Here is a 24088-nt window from a genome sequence, read left to right on the forward strand (position 1 = left end):
AGAAGCGGTTCCTCTGTGCCCCCCCCCCTTACTTGCTGCGGCCCCCTGCCCCAGCTCACCTCCGCCTCCTCCCAGGAGCACTCCTCCCACAATCAGCTGATTGGCACCGCAAGCCTGGGGGGAGAGCAGAGCTGCGGCGCACTCATGGGAGGAGATGGAGCGGAGGTGAGCTAGGGCGGGGGGGGGGAGGGGGGGAGTCCCGGGGAGGGCCGCAGCAAGTAATGGGGGGGGGGGCGCAAAGGAACCACTCCCCACTCCAGCTCATCTCCACTTCCTCCCGAGTGCACCGCCGTTGCTCCGCTGCCCCCCTTCCAGGCTTGCCAGGCCAAACAGCTGATTGGCGTGGCAAGCCTGGGACAGGGAGGGGGGAAGCTGGGGCAGGAAGCGGTAAAAGCGGTTCCTCTCTCTACCCAGATGTAACGCGGTCTCACCTATAACACGGTGAAATTTTTTGGCTCCCGAGAGGTGCGTTATATTGGGGTAGAGGTATACTTGTATGAGGTGAATTGAAAAATACTATTTCTTTTCTTTGCCATTTTTACAGTGAAACTATTTGTAATAAAATAATAATATAAAGTGAGCACTGTCAGCTTTGTATACTGTGTTGTAATTGAAATCAATATATTTAAATATTTTTGATTTTTCTACATTTTTAATAAGTTTCAATTGGTATTCTATTGTTTAACAGTGCAATTAAAACGACGATTATTCACGATTAATTTTTTTGAGTTAATCGCCTGTGTTAACTGTGATTAAATCGACACCCCTACTTATACCCTATTATCCTCCAGGTTCTTACAAATTGATTATTAATTTGTTTCAGTATCTTCCGGGTATTGAGTTAGACTGACTGGTCCATAATTGCCCAGGTCCTCTTCCCCTTTTTAAAGATAGGTATTTGTTTGCCCTTCTCCAGTCCTTTGGGACTCATATGTGCTCCATGCTTTCTTAATGATCATTGTTAATGGTTCCAAAACTGCTTCAGCTAGTTCCTTAAGTAGCCTAAGATGAATTTCATCAGGCCCTGATGACATGAATACATCTAATTTGCGTAAGTATTCTGTAACCTGTTCTTTCCCTATTTTGGTTTGCATTCCTTCCCTCTTGTCAATATTAATTCTATTGAGTATCTAGTCACCATTAACCTTTTTAGTGAAGACTAGAGGCAAAATAGACAAACATCTCAGCCTTCTTGGTGTCATCAGTTATTAGCTCTTTCCCACTAACTAGAGGACCTACAATTTCCTTCATGTTTCTCTTGTTCTTAAGATAGTTAAAAGACAATAAGAAGCAGATCTTTATGTCCCTTGTTAGGTGTAACTTTTGTGCTTACCCTTTCTGATTTGTCTCTACATGCTTATGCTATTCTTTTGTATTCTTCCTTAGCAAATTTGTCCATGTTTCGACTTTTTTTTTTGTAGGATTCCTTTTTCATTTTCAAGTCATTAAAGAGCTCCTGCTGTAGTCATATTAGCTTCTTACTATTCTTCCTATCTTTCCTTTGCATCAAGATAGTCTGCAGTCGTGCCTTTACTATTGTCTCCTTGACAAACTGCCAGATCTCCTGAATTCCTTTTTCCCTTAGATTTTCACCCCATGGCATTTTACCTACCAATTCTCGGAGTTGGTTAAAATTTACTTTTCTGAAGTCCATTATCCTTGTTCTGTTGCTTTCATTCCTCCCTATGTGTACAATCATGAAATCTATTATTTTATCATCACTTTGCCTTCCACCTTCAGATTGGCAACCAATTCCTCCATATGGATCAGAATCTACTCTAAAATGGCTGTCCCTCTGGACACTTCCTCCACTTTCTGAAACAAAAAATTGTCCCCAACACATTCCAAAAACTTATTGGAAATTTTGTGTTTTGCCATATTACTCTTCCAACAAACATCTGGGTAACTAAAGCTCTCCACTACTAACAAGTCTTGCATTTTGCATAGTTCCATTATTTCTTCTAGAAATGCCTAATCCACCTCTTCTTCCTTATTTTGTGGTCTGTAGTAGACTTCCTACCATGACATCACTCCTATTTTTTACCCCTTTAATCTACACCCAGAGACTTGACTGGTCTGCCTCTCACCTCTTTCTGAACCCCAGAACAAGTGTCTATCTCCTTGACACATAATGCAACATGTCCTCCCTTTTAGTCCTGCTTGTTCTTCCTGAACAAGCTATACTCTTCTATACCAATATTCCATAGCTGAGAAAGGAAAACTGGTCTACTGGTAATAATGCTAGCCTGGAACTCAGGAGAGCCAGGTTTAATTTTCTGCTCTGCCACAGACTTCCTGGTTGTCTTTGAGTGAATTACTGAGTTTCTCCTTACCTCAATTCATCTTCTGCAAAATGGGGATACAGGGTATTCCAAATCACTAAACACTACGATAGTGGGGGCCATAAGTATTTTAGATACCTAGTTTTCACACACTCATACAATACATCATAAAAACCCAAACTAACAAAAAATGAAAAAGTTTTGCAACATCCCTATCACTGAATGTTTGTGTGCTTCTAGTCGATACTCCAAGAAAGAAATCAGACTCAAAAATTTAATTTAATTTAGTTCCAAATTCTACATGCAAAACTAATCCATAAACCCAATTATTCATGAGTGGAAAAGCACAACATGGTGCTAGCCTTCCACAAGGTGCTTTTAAGTAGCGATGATATTTTTATGATATACATAGTTTATGATGGCTATCAATGGAATTTGAATCAGAAACATGTAGCATCATAAGTAACGCCATTTGGGGAATAAAAGATAGATTTACATGGGTATGAAATGTGGGAATGTCCATAAGCAAAAGTGTTTTGTCCTTATTCAGGCACTAATTTGCATATATAATGTAAATTAAGGCATCTGAAAAATGGTCCCCATACTTAAACTAACATCAAACATATTAAATAGTCCCAATATTGCTATAAACAAGTTATATATTCTAAAACTGAATAATGTAGGAGAACAAAGTCTGAACCTAATTCTGGATGAAAATATTGGACTTAAGATACTTCAGACCATGCAGCCAGCATACACATGTGGAGTCAGGCCCTAGACATACACAAACCAAAAGGACAGAACTTCTCAAATGTGTTAGGATTGGTTCAGGGGCAGGGGGTGTCATCCATAAAAGGATGGACTGAAAGCAGGCCTCTTTCTGTTCTGCCCATACCACCATCACTTTGCTTTTCAGCAGTTCATAAGAGCTTCCCACTCCTTCCTTCCTTCCTTCCTCTGGACAACAGATACCACCTACCCTCATCCTTTCTATTTACTCTTCTAGTTTTTTTCCCTATATTCACCTGATAAGATTCCCCGGATGTTCTCTCCCTATGGATCACTGGCGAGGACAACCCTTGGAAACATGTGCTGCCTCAATGGTTTGGTCAGCAAATCATATGGTGAGCTCAGCTGATGCCTTGGAGCTATGAGCTGCAATGGCTGATTCTCCTACCCCAGTGTCTCATCATCCACCCTAGGGACAACAGTATGATTAAGACTAGGGCTCCTCCTCCACCTGAAACAGGATTGGGCAATTCTGAATCCCTTCTTTCCACTGATTGTGCTGTATGGTCTGAGCTGCTGCCATGCAAATGACAGAGGACACATATCCACCAGGCAGTAAGGACATTAGCTGATTAAGCCGAAAGCCAGACCCTGAATCCCAAAAGTATTTCCTATGACAATACTGAACTCTTTCATCATGATGATGGGCACTTCTGAAACACAAGAACTTATATGTTTAACATGAACACTGTCACAGTTCAGGTCAACAGCACCTGTATTCCCTATTTATGGTTCAGCAATGACACCCACTCCAGGCTGCTCAGCCATCACCTCTCTTGGGTGGAGGTGCATCTCTCTGCATTCCCACCAGACTACACAGTTCACTGACTACACTGTGATATCCCCAGCAAAAGACAGTCTACCTAACAAGGCCTACTTTGCTCCTCTCTTCAGAGATGGTACACAGTGTAATTGCCACAGTTAAGTTACTGCACCGTTCTTTCTGCACCGTTCTTTCTAAGCAAGCACATTTATCTTTAAGGTAAAAGCATTACAGTGAAAATATACTAAAACCAATAAAATAACCCACACGCATGCTAGTATGCTTACCAGATCGCACGGCCCCATCTCCACAAGCATGATGGTCAGTGTCAGTCCTTCCAACCCTTCCCCTAAGGACTGGGGCCCTCCGCTGGGACAGAAGATCCTGTCCGTATGCTGGATCAGAAAGAAGGCCCCGAGTCAGTTTAAACTCAGGTTATTTATCCAAAAGTCCTTTCTTTGTCTGTAGGTGTCAGGAGCATCCAGTTTGAACCAGTGAACCTCTCTCCAGGCAGCGGTAGCACTCTGGAGTTGTTACAACTGAGTTTATTTGCCTAACTACCCCCTGTGGTCCATCTCCTCCACAAAATTACATACAATCCCTTAGTAGCAATAAAAATTTGCATTTTTAGAACAATCAACTCGTAAAAAACTTAATTCAATAAAATGTTACTCAATTCATTAAGATTTGTCCAGGATACGGTCGTATCTGTCACAAACATTTCCACATGTATTGAGAAGAGGTGATCTGGTATGCTGCTGGGGTACCCAGCTAAGCTTAAAGCTAATAGGATTGGTAAATTTTGGCAGCAAGTGTGCAGATCCATTTTATCAAGGAAGTGACAGGGGTGAGGGCTGATTCAACGCAAAAGATCAGGAGGCTGTGGTCAAGCACTTTCACTATGATTTAAGCTCTGAGAAAAAGGGTTGGATTCATTATACTAACAGGTTAAATGATTTCTTTAGGAAGGTGTCTGCCCAGAATTCTGGGCTGTGAGCAGAAGCTCTAATTCAGCTTTGATTTTAATTAGATGGTTTAAATCAATAGGATTATATTATGTTTGGGATTTCAGCATCAAAAGGCAGGCAAGTTAGTGACAGCCTGAAGCAGATGTTACCTGCCCTTCCCCCATTTCGCTGTTGCAAGGACAAGTTGCCCTCAGAAATTATCCTATTTAAGTGTGTATGTTTAAATAAAGTTGCAGCCATTTGGCCAAATTCCAGGTATGTCTGTCTTTATTGACCCCTGCCATTCACAATGCTTTATCTTTCATTTATGACTGAAAAATAAGGGCAAGCATTTCATTTCCCAGAAATGTTAAACTATGCCAACACCATCCTGTTGAAAAATACTTTTTTGCCAAGTTAAACATTAAAATGTGTACAAATAAATAGCACCACTTTTCAAACAAGCTGACTACCAATACTTTAACAGCATTCTGACAAGGTTTTTGTACACCTGACACAAATTACAACATTAACTACAAGTTACACATATTTTCACAAACAGATAGTTTTTTGGATCAGCTAAGTGGCAGTATGTGGAAGCTTTGACATTTAGAAGTCTTCTACTTTCTAAAGTGGTGCCAGAATTGTCAGACAAGTCATGCAATACCAGAAGGCAGGATAACCGTGGCCAGAGTAATTCTAAGAGCGATTCGTGGTTGCCATTCGGTAGATATGGAAATGACTGGCTCATGAACTATTCGACTGTCCAGTTGGCTTCAACGGCGAGGGGCTGAAACATACTCATCTCTCCCACCTCCTTGATGTGATAAATACTCTTTCACTATGAGCCCAAATTAATATATTATGCTACTTCTACAGCTAACAAGCATCCTTTTTAATAAAAATTTTTTACATTTTTGTAATTAAGCTAGCACATTTTAAAGTATAAGCAAAAAAAAAAAGTCCAATTATAAGTAATGTATTAAGGCACAGTACTTGCTACACTGTCAAGGACAATTAAACAAGACTCCTAACATTGTTTTGAGTGATTGGTTTAAGAACCACACACTAAATTGGCAGTACACAACTGAAAAGTAGGCTGCATCTTATTAAAGGAAATAAAGGGATTTAAAAATACCTCTAAGAACAGTAAAATATGTCAGATTTTTATACAACACTAAAGTAGGAAGAGTTCATTTACCCCAACCTTAAAAAAATTATTTAAGCTTCAAAAGGGGCTTTTTGTTATATATTTGTACGGTGCTTAGTATAATAAGGTCCTGATTCATGATTGGGGCCCCAAGTGTTGCAACACCACCAATTACAAAATAATAATTGCAGCACCTAAAATTAAATTTAAAATATTTCATTTTCCTCAAGCTTTCACTTGCAACAAACCTTTCAAAAAAGGGGGTTCAATAATGTTGACAGAGTTCTTTAAACTGTGCATTTGATGAAAGATGCTCAATTAGCAGCCCCAAAGAAACAAGTCTTCTATTTATCTACGTAACAGATCCTGTACAAACAGCAGTATACAAGTTTCTTACTCTATCTAGCTAACATATCTCAACCTTGACCTGGAGGGATCACCTTCAAGAGTAAGAAGATAATTCAATTCTTGACTTCTCTGCTGAGTCTGCCAATCTGGTGGTGAATTTTGCAATTTGGACCCTGGACTGTGAACAAGCTTATTTCACATAGGCTACTAAATAATCAGATAGTAACAACTTTAAGTCACTACTATCCTGAGCAAGATTAAGCCCTCTCTTTTCTACCTTTCCCCGCATTTTGTCTGATCTTTTCCTCTCCTCTTCAGGCATTCCTTTCTTTCCTCCTCCTTTTCATTCTCCCCAACTCCTAAAGTGCTTCTAACATTTGCATTTAGAGTGTCCAATGAATTTCTTGTACCTAAGAACAGAAGAGACAAGAAATAAAAAAGACAATCTTCGATTATGATTGCACGACCAGGGTTCAGTATCACTGGGAATAAACTCTGTTTATGAAACAGATTCCATTAGTGTCTTCTGATGTAAGAGCCCCCAAGACTACAATCTAGACAAGTTGTGGGCAACCTGTGGCCTGTCAGGGTAATCCGCTGGCAGGCCATGAGACAATTTGTTTACATTGACCGTCCGCAGGCACAGCCACCCGCAGCTCCCAGTGGCCATGATTTGCAGTTCCAACTGGAAACTGCCATACCTGCAGATGCCCAATGTAAACAAACTGTCTCACGGCCCACCAGTGGATTACCCTGACTGGCCGTAGGTTGCCCACCTCTGATCTAGACCATAAAAGAGACCTTTTACATATTCCCTGGAAGAACTGAAGAATATTGGAAACAATTCCAGTTCAGATCTAATTTTGCTTTTCATATCAAGCAGCGAAATGCACTCACTTGTACACACGGGGTTTTTTTTGTAAATCACTGATGTCTTAATATTTTCTTATATATAGCCTTTATTTCTCAATTCCCACCTCTAGTCAGGGTGGACTGATTTAAATCAAAGAAATTAAATTAACAAGCAGGAAACCCTGATTTAAATAATCAATTTTAATAGTGTTTTGCATTTGAGCTTTAGTTATTTCCCCCCAAAAAAGTTCATTTCATTAGTTGGTAACCATTAAAACATGTTATTTGTAACAAAATAAAGCCTATTAAATTTGGTGCTTCTATTTGCTAATCAAGTGGATAAATGTGTACCGATATAATGTAAGTAACTATATAATTTAAATTACATTTATTCAGATTCTTAATTTTTACACTGTTAGAAAATGGTGAATGATGCATCTTTTATTTAATAAATGATGATATTTTACTTATGGTTTGCGTCAAGCTCTATTTGGATGGAAATTCAATTCAATTAAAATGAACTAAAACAGCATTTTATTTTTTGTTAAATAAAACTACCTTAAAAGTGCTAATTCATAAACTTTTTTCCTTATGTAAGCATGTTTTGCATTTAAAAGTGATTTATTCAACAAAAGGAAGTAGTATCTGTAGCTAGTGAATTTAAATGATTGTTTCAGGTCCCAATGTCATTTAAGTTTTTAGAACTAGCAGATCCCCATCCTTTCATACACAGTTGTTATTCTTAGATTGAAAGTGGAAAACAAGCTGTTGCCAGGTGCTTAGCCAGTAACTGCCACTAGTTCAGTGGTCTGATTTTTTTTAAATATTGACACCAAACATGCACTGTTTAATATTTTTAATTAAATTAACATTGTCTTAATAGATTATAATAAATGTAGGCCTTAATATAGGTGGTCTCATTCAAATTTAATCTTGCATAGATTTGGTTTTAAAAAATAAACCAGTCTTTAATTGATTAAAAAATTGATTTAAATAAAAAACTTTTTTTTTTAAATAAACTATTTTAATCTATCCTACTTCCAATGCTATACTTGAAGCATTAGTCTTGTTACATCGAAGTGAAAAAGTAAGCCTAGGAGTGAAGCTTCAGCTCGTCAAGAAAGTCTTTACCCAAGCAGTGTTAAAGTAGGCTTCAAGCTAAATTGAGGATTCAGTGAGAAGTTAACCTGCACTGAAGCACCTGGAGGAGCCTCCAAGTTGCCTGAAGGGTATGAAGAACAGAACCTTCAACAAAACACAAAACATGAGAATATTACAATATTCCTTTTCTGTAATTATCACCATCAACATCACCAGAATTTTCATGAAGACAGCTGTGATGTTGTGCAGTCTATATGGTTTTATAAAAACATGATAATAAGTGAATATAATGTAACTGGGATAGTTTTAGAAAAATATGGTAAAAAGTGAATATAACGTAACTGGGATATGCTTCATGCAAAAGGTCTCTTGTAAGGTATCATTACAAAGCTTATAATCTACTGAGTGTGATCATCCGATTTGTATAAATGTACCACTCTTGTATCTAAAACTAGAAATATAAAATATAACTCTGAGGGTCTATTGTAATTATGTAAAGTGTGGGCCATTAATGACGGTTTGGAATCTTGATGACTCCCATTGTCTGCAGATGGCTGTGTTTACCTGTGAGTCTTCCTGTATGTGTGTGTGCTGGCAAGTGAGTAATGAAGTCTTGCAGTGACATGTAATCATGTCACCTGAACTGGAATCCATCTTTAACCTGGTGCTTTTCCAGTGGGGGGGAGGGGGGAGGGGAAGGGGAAGTGGAAACCCAAGGGACAAAGGGTTCCCGCCTTATGCAAAAGATATATAAAGGGGTGGAACAGAACAAAGGGGAGGGAGGAGCCATCATGAAGAATCCCCTAGCTATCACCTGAGCTGGAACAAGAGCTGTACCAGGGGAAAGAATTGTGCCCAGGCCTGGAAGGTGTCCAGTCTGAGAAAAAACTTACTGAAGCATCTCTGAGGGTGAGATTATCTATATTCAGTTTGATTAGACATAGATTTGCGCATTTTATTTTATTTTACTTGGTGACTTACTCTGTTCTGTCTGTTACTACTTGGAACCACTTAAATCCTATTTTCTGTATTTAATAAAATCACTTTTTATTTAGTAATTTACTCAGAGTATGTATTAATACCTGGGGGAGCAAACAACTGTGCATATCTCTCTATCAGTGTTATAGAGGGCGAACAATTTATGAGTTTGCCCTGCATAAGCTTTATGCAGGGTAAAACGGATTTATTTGGGTTTAGACCCCATTGGGAGTTGGGCATCTGAGTGCTAGAGACGAGCACACTTCTGGGAGCTGTTTTCAGGTAAACCTGCAGCTTTGGGGCAAGTGATTCAGACCCTGGGTCTGGGTTGAAGCAGACGGGAGTGTCTGGCTCAGCAAGACAGGGTGCTGGAGTCCTGAGCTGGCAGGGAAAATAGGAGCAGACGTAGTCTTTGCACATCGGGTGGCAGCTCCCAAGCGGGTTTCTGTGATCCAACCCGTCACAACAGCCTTAAAGAAAATCAAGCTTCACAGAAGAGGTGGTTGTTCTGTTTCAGGGTCAACAAAAAAAATATGAAATAGATTTCTGTAAATACTTCTGCATCTGTACTCAGATGACTCTAAGCTCCTGAAAACTTTTAGTGTTGACAATGGTCAGTGACCGTTTCCTTCTCAAGAATGGTAGAAGGGGAAAATCTTCTCCAGTAGGGGAAAGAACAGAATAGTGTAACTCTGGATGTATACTTGTCACATACATGGTCAACGATGTACCTTCTTATATATGGGCAACCACCTACACACATCTAAAAAGGAGATCTCTAATGTATTACTAGGCCCCAGAATTCATCAAAGAATTGTACTACAGAATTTAAACGTTTTATTTACAATAGAAACATTTACATTTCTAGTCCTTATGGTTGTGAAGAAACTCAAATATGAACAGTGTAACCAATAAAGCAATGTCTTTGGGATCATGTACAGAAGGCCTAAAATGGTAGCTGTAAGAGGTGTTTAATGACCCACCATTCATAGTGATGTGGGTGTACACTACTGAAAATATTAACAATGTAAGTAATGTTAACTTGAAATACCAATACTTTTAGCAGAAACATTAAACAAATGTGCTTATCCCAAGCCTTCCCTGGCGCCAAAAACATAAATGGCCTCCATCCAAACACCACAACCTACCGCTTTCTCCTAACAAATTCTAAGTTATCAATACATTGTACATACATTTTACATTGACAAATGAAAAATATGGGGCAGATAGAAATTTTAATATAGAAATAAACAAATTGTGTGTTGATTTTATTTTTCATAAAGAATTCCATAAACCTCCATTTTTAATTCTGCTAGATCTGCCACAGAATTTTGAGTCTGATGTACAAATGTGTCATACAATTTATGTCCAGTTAGCCAAAGAGTACAAAAAGCTTTTAACATAAGGTTATTCTGGAGCTCAAAATAATATGAATCAGCAGAGACTTGCTACAGTAGCTTGGAGCTTAAAATGACAGAAGGGAGAAGCACTGTTTTGAATTTCAGCTTGAAGAATCAGTACGATGTGTTTCACATCCCCTTCAAAAGTAAAGGGCATGGAATACTGTGCCACTCCTACTGACCCATTCAGTAAGAATTCAACACAGATAATTATGTCAGCCCATTTCATAAGATTCTTGCTGCAAATGGGTGGAAATGCCACAAGGATGCTCTACCAATATCTGTAGGTCACAAATCCAGCAATGCCAAAAACAGAATCAGTTACAGAAAAATATGTTTAGAAATAAATCCAAGCAAGAACTGTGTACGTAATGGCATAGCCACGTATTCAAAATCTCAGACTAGACTCTTTTGGATGGTCAATGGCGCGCTCTTGCCCTCAACAAAACACATCACTGCTCATACTTGATCTCACTGTTGCCTAAAATGTATGCCCATATATACAATGGGGCAATCTGTTCCTAGCTCAGTCACTATATAGATGGGTATGAGCCACATGACCCAATTCCTGCTGGAATGCAGGAAACGATAAGCACCTTTCCCTTTAAGGATGATCAAATAAAATGGTCCGTCAATATTAAAGTGAAATTAACTCTTTGTTAATAAATGTTTTATGAACATGTTGGAGTCAGTTGGTAGCATCATCATTATGTAATAGCTGCCAAATGTGGGTACAGAGTGGGAAACTTAACAATATTATGGGATGGCCCAGGGAATAAATCCAGTTATAAACTCTGAGTTGATTTTGGCAGAAAGTAAAGAGAGGCTTACTTCAAAGTCATGTTTTATATTCACAGAACAAAGTTAGAATTCAATCTTCTTACTAAATAGTTTATAAATCAGATTTAGATATGCTTAGTTAGAAAATTGCAACAACAAATTAAGTTTTGTCATAAATTTTAGAGAATAAATAAATATATTTTTAAAATGTTTTCTATAAAATTACAGATTATAATCAGGATTACTGGTTATATGTTAATACCCCACCCAAAGAGGTACCTGAACCTGGGTTTTGACACCAGAAATACTCTGAAAGACAACAAATTAAGTACCACGAACTGCTTCAAAGGGCCAGCAGGCCAAAAGATCCATCACTTTCTGGGACCACAGGGCTTTGGAAATAGCCAATATTTAATACACTACAAGAAAGTAATTTAGATTAATATATACCTAAGAAGTGAACCATAAACAACAAAAAAGAAAACCGGGGGGGGGGGGAGGAGGAGGAGAGAGACACAATTGTTTTCTTTATTCTCTATTTGATCTGCTCAATTAGCAAAAATAAATCCTATTTTCTCAACAATTAACTAAATTTCACAAGAAAAAACAAGATTTCCCAGGGTAGTTTGGGGCAGGAAACAATAGTAAATCATTTTCATAGTCAGTTATTCCCTTAATAAATATGGGATTCTAAAAAGGTTTGCTATTCTGTCCACATGAAACAATAAGACAGAAGCCCCTTGAAAAATATGAATCCTGAGACCAACTTCTCAGATATTAAAACAATACTTTATTTTTATTTTTTTAACTGAAAAAGATTTCCCTTACTTAAGAAACAAGTGTTGCCCATGGTGGGTTCATCAGTTATTCAAAAGAAAACGTCAAACCTAGTTCACAATAGCCCAATTTAAACATTTTTAAAGGCAACATTAGGAGCATAGCAATCTGAATAATAAAGGGGGAATTTAGCCACAATGTGAGAAAACCAAATGCCCATTGCAAATTAACTTCTGAAGTCCTTAGAGAGGTAAAAATTATACATAATAGTGACTTTGGAATTTAGCTGCAAGAATGAATGAATTATACTTGCAAGAAAATAAAACTGTCCCTTTTTCTCTGTCTCCCATAAAGATGCACCCATTTCTCATTTCATGTGAGTTATTTTATATTAATCCTGAATCAGAGTGAAAATCTTGCTGCAATATAGAAACCAATGGAGCTTGCATGTCAGGGAATCCTGTTCCATCAGAAAGTATCAGGAAATGCTGTTTTATGAGTTTTGCTCATAAGACTCTGTAGAACTGTTTTCTGCTAACTGTTCCATTAAAGTGACATACTGTAGTTTGAGTCAGAATGTAAGTCGTGCAGTTATTCATTTCTACATCCCATCAAGACATTGTTTCTCATGTGATATATTATGTACATATAATTCAATAATATGGGACTTAAACCAAATTACAGATTGTTTGTACCATGTTAAGAGCAATATTTAATTGTCACAGACTACTTTCATAGGCCTTTCAACTAAATTGCAGTCATTATTCTAAGCAGTCCATGGAATCACTAGTCTTTCCACACACACACACACACACACACACACACCCTTCTTTTTCTTTATGTTCACTCCTCTAAACCAAGTGCATCGGGCCAAAATTGATTAGTTTAATTTAGTGAAACTACATTCTCTATATTACAGTTGGATGGAAATAGTACTAACAGATACAGAACGTTTCTAAAATGAAGACAAAGTTATCAATTTCAATTTATTTCTTTTAACATGCACAAAAAATAAGGGGCACCTTTTGGTGGACATCACTGTAGCAACAGGTCTTTCATACAAAGATACTACCTAATCAAGATTAAAAACACACATGATCTAACAGTGTTAAACCCATATAGAATAATTCAACACTAAAAATAAAAAGCCCTAGCTTCTCCTCCCACACAAACTTTGGCAGCCACTAACAAGTTCATTATAAGGCAAATTTTCCAATTATATTTTAATATCAAAGCTCAGAATCAGAGTTCAAGCATTCTTAAAAAATAAAAACAGCATCAGCAAAACAGTGATATGATTCTTTTCTTGAGGCAGACTGAGCTGTATATTTCAATCCTCTAAATATGTATCTTAATCATGTCCAATGCATATCTATTAAGGAGGAGCACAGGGTTGGGACATCTTACCAGCAATACTCTTTACTCTCACATTGCATTACATTAATCCTTTTGTGGCAGGACTTGGATTTTCCTGTATGACATCCATTGCCAGCATTAGATGCACTTAAATCACTGGCACCGAACAATTAAAAATAGACTTGCACAAAACTCAACTAAACCTCGACTGCTCTATCAACAATATCTGCTCAAAATATTCTATGATTCCATAACAAGTATTTCCCTTTTTCACATAACACCATTGCTTAAAATATTTAAACTATGAAAAAAAAAAACAAAATCACCCTTCAAATATTAGTAACTTTTAGTTGAATAGTATAGCTGAAGAAGACTCAGACCGCTCATCCAGTCAATCACTGCCTTCTTACAGGACACTAACTTCCATTACCTAATCCAGATAACAAAGCATGTCTAATGTGTGTTCATCATTTTGACCATTACTCTGATTTCACCTCTTTCATAGCCTTGCAACATTAAACTTCTCATTGCACTCAAAATCCATTTCTAGCCTTATTGCTAGTAAGAACATTGTATAGTCATTCCTTTTTTTTTCTTGAATTAATCCATAAACATTCAAATATTAAGAATTTTATCACAAATTCCTAAATTGATCAGATTAGACAATTAGAAGCAAGGGCTGAACTTGTTCTCAACCCACCTCACCATGCCTAGGTATTTCTGGGGTCCCACTGCTCTCCAATTACAACTCTTAGGTAAATGCACTATATTGGCCTTGAAATGGCATTTCCTCATTTTGATTAGGTTTAATCCCATGCTTGTTGGTTCTGTAGTCTGACATTTAATGTACACGTGAAGTAGTAAAGTGTTATTTTAGCAGGGAAATCACAACTGAAAAGTGAAAGTTTTTTTACAGGAAAAAACAATTGTATATGGCAGTTATTAGGATGTACTTTTATACTGTTTAATACTGTTTCATAACAGAGCATATGAGGCTAACAATAACCACCACTTGCTAAATAGAAATATTTAAAACCTGTGTTCAGGAAGAGTAAAACAAATCATGTGAATTTATAATTACAGTGATTTAAGATGATTTTCACCAAACATACATGTTTTAACTATAATTATCTTCTGTATTTTCCTTTGTTATGATGTCAAAATAAAGACGATTAGGCTAAATATGTGCAGCAGCACACGGAGGAGGAAGCAGAGCCTGGCTTGCTTCAGGTATCACTGCTGCACTTCAGTCTCCAACTGCATCTCACACAATACACACAGAGGCCAACAGCTGCTAATAGCCCAATACTGATTTTTAACTTTCCTTTCCCTTTCTGACAAAATATGCATTTAGATTCTTTATAGCTATATATTTTCCCCAAACACTAATCTCTCATTGGCTTCACGATCCTGCATAATGTGCATACAAATGCATTATGTGCATACAAACTCAAAGGTCACGGCTGCTTCCTCTACTGTTTACAACCTCTTTTGCAGGGTCCCCCAAATCATATCGTTCAAGTTACTTATAATTTCCAGACATGTAAACACAATGGCCATCTGGGAGAAGAGGAGTTGTGTTCCCATATCCCACATTAGTGGGTTCAACATATGAAGGGGGGGGGGGGGAGTTACGCTTTCCAATTCCTCATTCTGCGGATACTGCTCCAGATTTGTGCACTGCCATCTCTCCCCTTCCCCGCCAGCTCCACCTTTGTTCACTGCACCCTTCCCTCTCAGCAAAGTGCGGTATCCACCCGGCACACACCCCCATATGTGCATAGTCCCCGTACCTCACCTATGCCCCCTTCCCGCCTCAGCGCTTCTGGTCCTTGGGCCTCGTCCCTCCTCTAAGCTTGTGGCCCCGGCTCTCCCCCAGCCCTGTCCCCCAACCGCAGCAATAGCCCCAGCACCAGCCCTTCCCCGCCATCACCCCCTCCCCACCTCTCTCTCCCAAGTGCCCCCAGGCCCTGGCCCTCTCGCACTCACCGAGCTTGCCGCGGGACTCCTCCAGCTTCTGGATCTGGTTCTCCAGAAAGAGCACAGCCACCCCGAACGTCAGCACCGCCAGCAGCTGCAACTTGGGCGGCAGCATAATCCTGAGCAGCCCCATGAGCAGCAGCAGCAGCGCCGCCCGCCCGGGATCACGACATAACGTGGGGCCCGGCCGGAGAGGCCGAGGGGAGCCTCAGCCGGGCCGCAGGGACGCAGCACGCGAGGGTGGCAGTGAGCTCGCACGAAGGGACACACACAACTCTCACATCCCTCCCGAGGCCCCCCAGCCAGCACTGTCTCAGCCGCCCCCCGCGCCAGCCCGCGCCTCACTAGCCTCACTCCGCGGCCGCCCGCCAGCCAGCCCAAGCCCCTCCCCCCGCCTGCGTGCGCTGCTCAGCAACCGAACGCCCAACCGCGCACACGCCCACCAAACCCCACCATTGACTAGCAAAACACACGCTCCACCCACGGCCCCTCCGCCATTGGGCGGTATCCCCGGCGCCCCACCCTCTCCCCATCCCATTGGCCGATCAGTCCAATACACCGCCCACCAATGCTCCACCCCAATAAAATGGATGTACGGACCTGACGCCCCTCCCACACGCGTTCCTTCTCCATTGGATACCTGTTCTGAAGTCCGGCCCACATATCTATATATTATTGGGCATTGGCACCGCGGCAATCAGCAAAATCGCAACGCCATTGGTTAATCTGGTTGCCAATCTTCAGGACTGTAGGTCTGGCGCTGTTGAGCTGTAGGTTATAAGAAGAAAAAGGACCCGTATGGGGTTACTACGTTGATGCCTGATTACAGTTCCTAAATGATACCTCCAGCTACATTCTAAACCCCTTCCCTGGATAGGGCCAGGTAGCTCCGCTTCAGATTCTCTACATAAAGAGCCCTGGGATAATCTTTTCCCTGGGCGGTGTAAGGGTCCTACTCGTACATTTTGCTTCCTTCGACGTAGGCAGCGAAGGGTCACCCTACGAGGGTGGGGTCTTGAGAGCAGCCTCCCGGCGGCGGCGCTGACAGAGCAGCTCCGCACTAAAATGGCGGCCGTGACAGGATTAACGGCTCTGGGGCGCTGGCCACTTTGGTTCCTGGCGGTGCTGCAGGCGGTGAGGGCAGCTTCCAATCTGGTTGGGCTCGAGGGAGAGGGCTGCCGTGGGTACCCCTCCCTAGGGAGGCTAAAGCCCATAGGGCCTGGCGGGCAGCGAGCCGCCGGCTGGGGCGGGGGCAGCGAGTGACAGAGAGACGTGGCTTAGCGGCCGGGGCGGCTCTTTTCATGCTCGTCTTTTCTCCCCTTACTGACACCCGCACGTTCCCCTTCTCCCTCCCCCCCGCCCCCGTTATTTCCCCCTGCTCCCGCCTGTGCCGTTTTCTCTCCTGGTCCCTGCTAGAAAGCGGCGGTGCTGATGCCCCGCCCGCGGGGAGGGCTTGGTCCTGCGCTGGCTCACGCCCGTGGTGGATACGGTTTAGGAGGGTGGGTGGCTCTGATGTGGTTTTGAGAAGTAGAGTCTCTCCTCTCCGGGTTACCCTCTCGGCTCTAACCTGGGTTGACTATAACTAAGAAGTTGCTGCTCTGGAGGCTGGACGGTAACTCGGGAAACGAGTTTGTTGGTCTTCTCCTTCCAACTGGATGTTGTCCCCATGTATCCCTAACCCGACACCGTACCGTAGTATTAGTTAGAGCTTGGCATTCTCAGTACCAAGAGCAAGGTGTGGTTGCCCCTTTTGGCTCATGGTTTATGGATGTTGTATAGTGAGGAGACTGTTGTGTTACTGCTGCCCTTGCTATCATATAAGCAGCATATATGATCTGCAACACTTCTCCCTTTCCATAGTGTTGATGAGCAGTGATGGCTTAAATTAAAAAACAAACACACAAAAAACTTAGTTTCCCCATCCATGAAAAATGTAGGATTGTATTAAATACGATATTTATCCTTTTTTACTGAGCTGCAAAACACACAGCTACTGAAAGTACCATAGGAAGAAAATTAGAGGAAATGTTATAGAATCATAGGACTGGAAGGGACCTCAAGAGGTCATCTAGTCCAGTCCCCTGTGCTCATGGCAGGACTAAGTATTATCTAGACCAGAGGTTCCCAAACTGTGGGGCGTGTCCCCCTAAGGTGACATGGAGGAATGTGGGGGAGGCCTGGGCTAGCCCCCGTGCAGGAGGTGAGGGAGCGCCTTCCCCCTTCAGCTCTGCTCCAGGCCTGAGGCCCCAACTCCTGCCCCCCCCCACACCATCAGCTGGGGGCCCCTCCTCCTGGGAGAGGAGGGGGAAGTGCATGAGGTAAAAGGCTTTGGGGCACCACTGGTCTAATCTCTTAAAAATCTCCAATAATGGAGATTCTACAGCCTCCCTAGGCAATTTATACCTTTTAACACAGGGGTTCTCAAACTGGAGGTCATGAGGTTACTACATGGGGGGTGTGAGCTGTCAGCCTCCACCCCAACCCCGCTTTTTCTCCAGCATTTATAATGGTGTTAAATATATTTTAAAAGTGTTTTTAATTTATAAGGGGGGTCGCACTCAGAGGCTTGCTATGTGAAAGGGTCACCAGTAAAGTTTGAGAACCACTGTTTTAACGTGTTCATTCTCCTGTTGAAAAATGAAAATATGCAGGAGTAATAATACTTAATGCATCAATGATTGCAAGTCTCATTTTGGGTTCATTACATTCTCTGCCTTTTTTTTCTTCTAAGCATTTGTTTTATTTTTCTCCGGGTTGCTCCCTTCATTCATATGAATGCTGTAATCATACTGTAATTGGCTGAACTGTCCACAGTAAAAGCTGTGTGGGGCCAGACTGTTTTCTCACAGCTGAAGTGTGTTAGACCATGCACGCACTCCTGAACTTGTATGCAAGAACAGCTGTACTGGGGCCTGCTTTGGAGCAGGAAAGCAAAGTAGGCTTCCAGAAACTGCCCACTGCTACATCCTCAGGAGCACAGCTGCAATGGAGAGTTGTAGCATATCTTCAATGCTACATGAGTGTAAGTGATTTACCTAAACTGAAAAAGCAAATTAGTTGTAGAGTCAAGAGTAGAACCCAAGAGTCCCGACTAGCTATCAAATATCATTCCCTTCCCACAACTGCAAATAATTATTTGAAATGCTAAAATATGTAATGATTGTTTATTCGCTTTCAGATATCTGTGTATGGGGCGCAGTTATCATCAGAAGCATGTAGAGAACTAGGCTTTTCCAGTAACTTGCTATGTAGTTCTTGCAACCTTCTTGGACAATTTAGCTTGAATCAACTAGATCCATTTTGCAGAGAGTGTTGCCAAGAAGAAGCTCAGTTTGAAACCAGAAAGGTAAGTTTAAAGTAAATCTTCACAACACTTTCTGAAACTTTTTAAAATTAAGTAGTAAGTTTCCTAGGCTTGTATAAATACTCTAATTAGAACCTCATTTAAGTCACGGGGAAATACAGCTATTCCATGACAGTCCAATATAGAGAGGATCTGAATTTGAAGGTTTGGCACAGGTCAGCTTCTGAGATAATGCTCAGGTATGAGTGCAGGCACCTTTTTGTTTTTCTACAGTAGCCCTTCTGGTCACTCGCGTACTACTAACTCGCTCTGGTGGGAACCCTCTTCAACTTTGGTTAACTGGAAGAATGATTGGGATTTGAGCGGGGAAGGGAAGAAATGAAAGATGGGAAGAACTGTTCTTTTGTTTTTGGCAGCAGCTGTTATTGCCGTAATGACCCAAGTATTCAAGGACACTGAAGAATTTTTTTACATTTTATTTTAATCTCCATAGTTTGCAAACCAGAGCAGTTTGAAAATAACTTTTTGGATATAATTATAATTATTGATAATTAATAGATACCAAGTATACATCACAATAGTAAGCCTAATGATTTCAATGTTACTAAATTCCAGTAATAACTGCAGGTTTCCTTCCTTTAGTTCTGAGAGAGCAAGAAATTAACTGGCTTTCTTTTTTACTTTGTGCCAGTATATTCAAAAATGTCAGCACGTTTCTGGGAATTACTGTAGCTGGTAAGCCAACAGAGAGCATAAGTATAAAACACTTCCTGGTCTGGGTCCACACAGAAGTAGCTCTCATTTCAGTCTGACAGATTAGTGAATTCTAAAATTTATGTAAACAGAATAGCATAAATGGTTGAAGTGAGTCAACTTTGAATTGTTTAGCTCTTTCGTAACATACATTGTATATTATTGTAGAATAGTTTTAAACATCATTCTTTATCTCTCATTACCATTTAAAAAAAAAAAAAATCTGTGTGTGACTTCACCCTACTGGTGCAGTGAAAGGTTTAACATTTGTAAATCCAGTATGAGATCCTTAGAAGTGTGTTACCATAAACAAGGTATCTTACATGAAGAATGATCTGTTTAAAAGATAGTGAACTCCAGGGGACTACTCAGTATATGTAAGCTTTAAGGATTCCAGCATCTTTACATGCTTTATTTTTGTGTGAATTCCTTGCCATTCTGCTCTTGCTCTCACTTTATATCTGTTCTAGCAACACTGAAGGAAGACATGCTGATAGTCAGTTGCAATTCACTAAAATCCAGCTGTCAGCACTTCACAAGATAATTCTAGGAAGTTTCACTTGACTGGAAATACACACAGACATAGCAATATTAAATAGGCAGCTGACCTAGGAAAACTGCACAAGTATGTGGTGATGGTATGGGCACTAATTGCATGACAACACCAGGGCCGGCCAGACTTATTGACCCTCCAAGCCGTATACGACAAGCATCAGAAGTTCAAGAGCACACCTGCTGGGGCTCGGGGTTTCAGCCCCACAGGGTGCGCCTGGCAAGGCTTGGGGCTTCAGCCCCGCTCTTGCTGACTCCCCGAACCTCAGCAAGCATACCCCGCAGGGCTGAAGCCACAAGACCCACCTCCCAGTTGGGCAGAAGACCCTACCCCACCACCCTGCTGCAAGGCAGAGGTCCCAAGTTCTCTCCCTACGCCCCCAAAATCTGGTAGGTGGAGAATTGGGGGTGGGAGGCTATAAGGGGCTCTGCCAGCCACACTTTAGCTGTAAAAGAGCATACAAAGCAGGACTTTATTTTTGTGTTAAGGTTGTGGGAGAGGGAGAACAGATGTGAAAACATTGAGTTAACAGGAATCAACCATAGCATTACATTGATACAAGTTTTTGCTTAAATTTGTATATACTAGTGGGAAAAGATCATAGAAGGAGGGAGGAAAACTATATATGTAAACATTCTCCTCTTCCACCCAGTACTAGCTTAAAGTTATCTCATGGTGCCCCATCCATCTGATGCATATGAAGTGAAGGTTATATTGGCAACTTATGGTGGTAGTAGGAATAATTAAAACGGGATGAGGCAATTTTCATATCTGAAGTGTCGGAAGAGAGAGGTACAATTTGTGAAGTAGTTAAAGAGGTGGCAGTATGGCACTGGCATACCAATTAACAATCAACTTGGTGCTAGTGAGGTTGTGCTAGAGGAGAAGCTGCTGCCTTCCAACTGTGTTAAAGGAGAATTAATAGAAAAATTCCTGGACGGACACTCAAAGTGTTTAAAATCTTCCTGGACACTTCACCTTAGACATTGCAAGACCTTGGATTTGAAGATAATTTGCCTTCATGCCAGGTTCATTAGTCTTGAAGCTGAAGTTTTGGCAGTATGGCAAGCTGCTTAAGATGATAGTTTGATGTTCGTATAGTTAATTCTTTCATTGGAAAAAAACTGATTCTTCTATTCAGTGGTTTAGAGAGGTTGCACCTCTTCCTCCAATTCCCAAACTGAGTATTAAATACATGAGCCTCTTTGAAGGCCCATCCTGTGTCAGGGACAACTGCAAGGTCCTTCCATCATTTTGTGCTGAGTTTATTTGTTCTGTGATTATTTTAGCCTTATCTACAATATGTAAATAGCTGTCTTTGGTTATTTTTTCCGGTCATAAAAATGAAAAACATTCACACAGCTACTAAGTAAAACACATGTCAAATATATTTAAATAAAGGGGATCCCAAGACTTGTAAAAGGACAAACTATCTAGACAGCGGATTCAGAGTGGGGAAGATGCTGGATTTTCTTCCTGTGGATAGGGAACAGTTGAGTGAGAACATGAAAATAAGGAGGAGACCTAGCAGTCATCAGCAACTAGTTAATTTCAACATAACATGAGAAAGGGTTCGGAGAATGCAGCAGAAGTGTATTTGATTTCAAGAAGTCTAAGTGTGGAGACTTGAAAAAAATCTAATGAATATTGTACAGTTAGAGAAATTATTGAAGTGCCTTTGTATGAAAGCTGGAAAATCTGAAGACAGTTAAGGTGAAAGACTGTGGTTCTTTTGGGGATGAGAGTGCCAATAAAACAGGCTGATGTAGTTCAAAAAGGACTGCTCAAAGATGAGGTTAAAATACTATGCGTCATGTTTACTCCAAGAATGTTCTACAATAAATTCAAAATATACAAGTCAGTTAGCTATGCTACTTGATATCTGAACAAATCTTATTCACAATAATGCAGTTCAGTGTTGGAGGGGTGGAATAAAAAAAGAACCAACACACACCCAGAGATAGAACCTGAAGAAATACAAGAATCCTGCAGTGGGGAAGAAGCAGTCCTTGATTGGTATTAAGGATCTGTATTTAAAACATTGTATTATCTTTTCTCCATGAGTGAGATTTTTCAAAAACTCTATATGGACTTCAATATAAGCAGGAGTTAGACCTATGAGGAAAGGTGGGGGGGGAAACTGGGCATGTTTAGTTCTGAGAAAAGATGACTAAGGGGGGAACCTGATAAGTCTTTAAATATGTTAAGGGCTGTTTTACAGAGGACAGTGATCAATGGTTCTCCATTTCTACTGAAGGTAGGGTGAGGAGTAGTAAAGGGCTTAATGTGCAGCAAGAGAGATTTAGGTTAGATATTATGGAAAACTAACTATAAGAATAAGCACTCAAATAGGCTTCCCTAGGAGGTTGTGAAATCACTGTTCTTGGAGGCCTTTAAGAACAGGTTAGGCACCTATCAGATGTTATACCTGATCTTGATGCAGCACAGGTGGCCAGTCTAAATGACCTCCCGAGAGTTTCTTCCAGCCCTACATTTCTAGGATTGTATTATTTTAACTAGCTGGGTAGATACAATTTTACCAGTGGGAGTAATTTATGATCAATCTGACAACGTACGATAGAGTTCAGATAGTTATCAGATGAATTCTTAATATTCATGATGCTGAGATTGTGTGTTCAATGTTTTGAAAACTCTCCACTTTAGGAAACTAAATCTCAGTAAAGAAGTCCAGGATAACAAGTTTTAAGGTTAAATTAACTGCAAATGGAAACTTGTTGGCTTGAGGCAGTGTTGCCTGCCTTCTTCACAGCTATTTATCATAGTTGAATCCCTGGCCACTATCAGAGAGAGCATATTTGGAGTTGGGGAGGGGAGCGTCAAGAAAATAAAACATTGTTCTTTGCAGATGCTGCTGCTGCTTTTATCCAAATACTATATATTCTTCTGAGTTTCCTTAGATTATGTTCAGGTCTCAATTTAAAATGATTATGAATAATTAAGATGTCTTCCTACTTGCAGGCTTTCCAAAAAAGAAATTAACTGAAGGCTACGGAACTAATTGGTATTCCCCTCTCTTTAGCATTTTCCTTTTGGCTCATGCTGTAGCCACTCAGCCTTCCCCCTTTGATGCCTGTACAATGGGATAAGGATTTATGGTTTGTCACACAGATTAACAATATTTTCTCTGAGAAAATACTTGAAGAAATATTGCAGTACAGTCATTGTCTGGTTTAATGTGCATGACCTTGCATTTTCATCTGACAGTGTTTAAATTTAATTTAATGAGATTAATTTTACATAAATTCTAGAAAATGCCTATATTTGCTTTATACTAGTGGAAAAGTTTTGTGCATTTTTTTGTAACGTGTGGGAAATATTATAAAATAATATATTTATTTATAAAATAAACAAGTCGGAAGAGAAAGAATAAGATCATTAGCGGTACGTGTTGTGAAAACTAGTAGGAGATACAAGATCCTTGTCAATATGACTACTTTTCAGCTGCAACATTTGATCTTTTCAGCTCTGACTCTAACCCATCCTATATACCTACTGAGAGAATGCGGGGGGTTATTTTACAAAGATATGTCTTAAAGGTCACCTTGGACACCATTGCACTAGTAAAATCTGTAGCCAAGATTTAAGTTACCCATTGAAGATCAGTGTATTCTAGTACATTTGAAGCTTAATTGTTTAACATCAGTTCTTTGCACTACATAGTCTGTTAACCAACTATGATCAGACTCTGCAAGACCATTTCTCAGGTGTTATAAATGTCACTCGTCTGGGTTATTGTGTTTCCAGTTTGAGAATGCTTGAGATTGGACGTAACCACTAAGTTGGATATTATAGGCATATGCTTCTAGATAGTCATTCCTTGAGAAAAATGACAAGACACAACTATAATTTCTAACAGTTGGGAGTGATGAGAGAGGCCATCCTACCTGAAGTTAAAGAAATCTTAATTCTTACATTCAAGTTTCCAATGAATCATCTTAACTTTCTTATACTAAA

General features: G+C 40.2%; 2 protein-coding genes across 3 annotated transcripts in view; one reads left to right on the plus strand and one right to left on the minus strand.

Annotated features, from left to right (window-relative positions):
- Window positions 1-15858, minus strand: part of HS2ST1 (heparan sulfate 2-O-sulfotransferase 1) — a 169761-nt gene extending 153903 nt beyond the window's left edge. The window contains exons 1-2 of one of the 2 annotated variants that reach the window (XM_054036532.1): window positions 15513-15858; window positions 4122-4229 (exon numbers count right to left, since the gene is read on the minus strand). In XM_054036532.1, the coding sequence (XP_053892507.1) occupies window positions 4122-4229; window positions 15513-15636 (232 nt within the window). In that variant the 5' untranslated portion in view covers window positions 15637-15858. The remainder of the gene's footprint in view (window positions 1-4121; window positions 4230-15512) is intronic. The other variant, XM_054036534.1, reaches the window with a different exon arrangement.
- A 665-nt stretch (window positions 15859-16523) lies between these two features.
- Window positions 16524-24088, plus strand: part of SELENOF (selenoprotein F) — a 38165-nt gene continuing 30600 nt past the window's right edge. Inside the window, exons 1-2 of the mRNA XM_054037767.1 lie at window positions 16524-16637; window positions 18682-18849. Of these exons, the coding sequence (XP_053893742.1) occupies window positions 16569-16637; window positions 18682-18849 (237 nt within the window). The 5' untranslated portion in view covers window positions 16524-16568. The remainder of the gene's footprint in view (window positions 16638-18681; window positions 18850-24088) is intronic.

Source organism: Malaclemys terrapin, chromosome 8, assembly GCF_027887155.1.
Source record: "Malaclemys terrapin pileata isolate rMalTer1 chromosome 8, rMalTer1.hap1, whole genome shotgun sequence".
In the NCBI taxonomy this organism is placed as follows: Eukaryota; Metazoa; Chordata; order Testudines; family Emydidae; genus Malaclemys; species Malaclemys terrapin.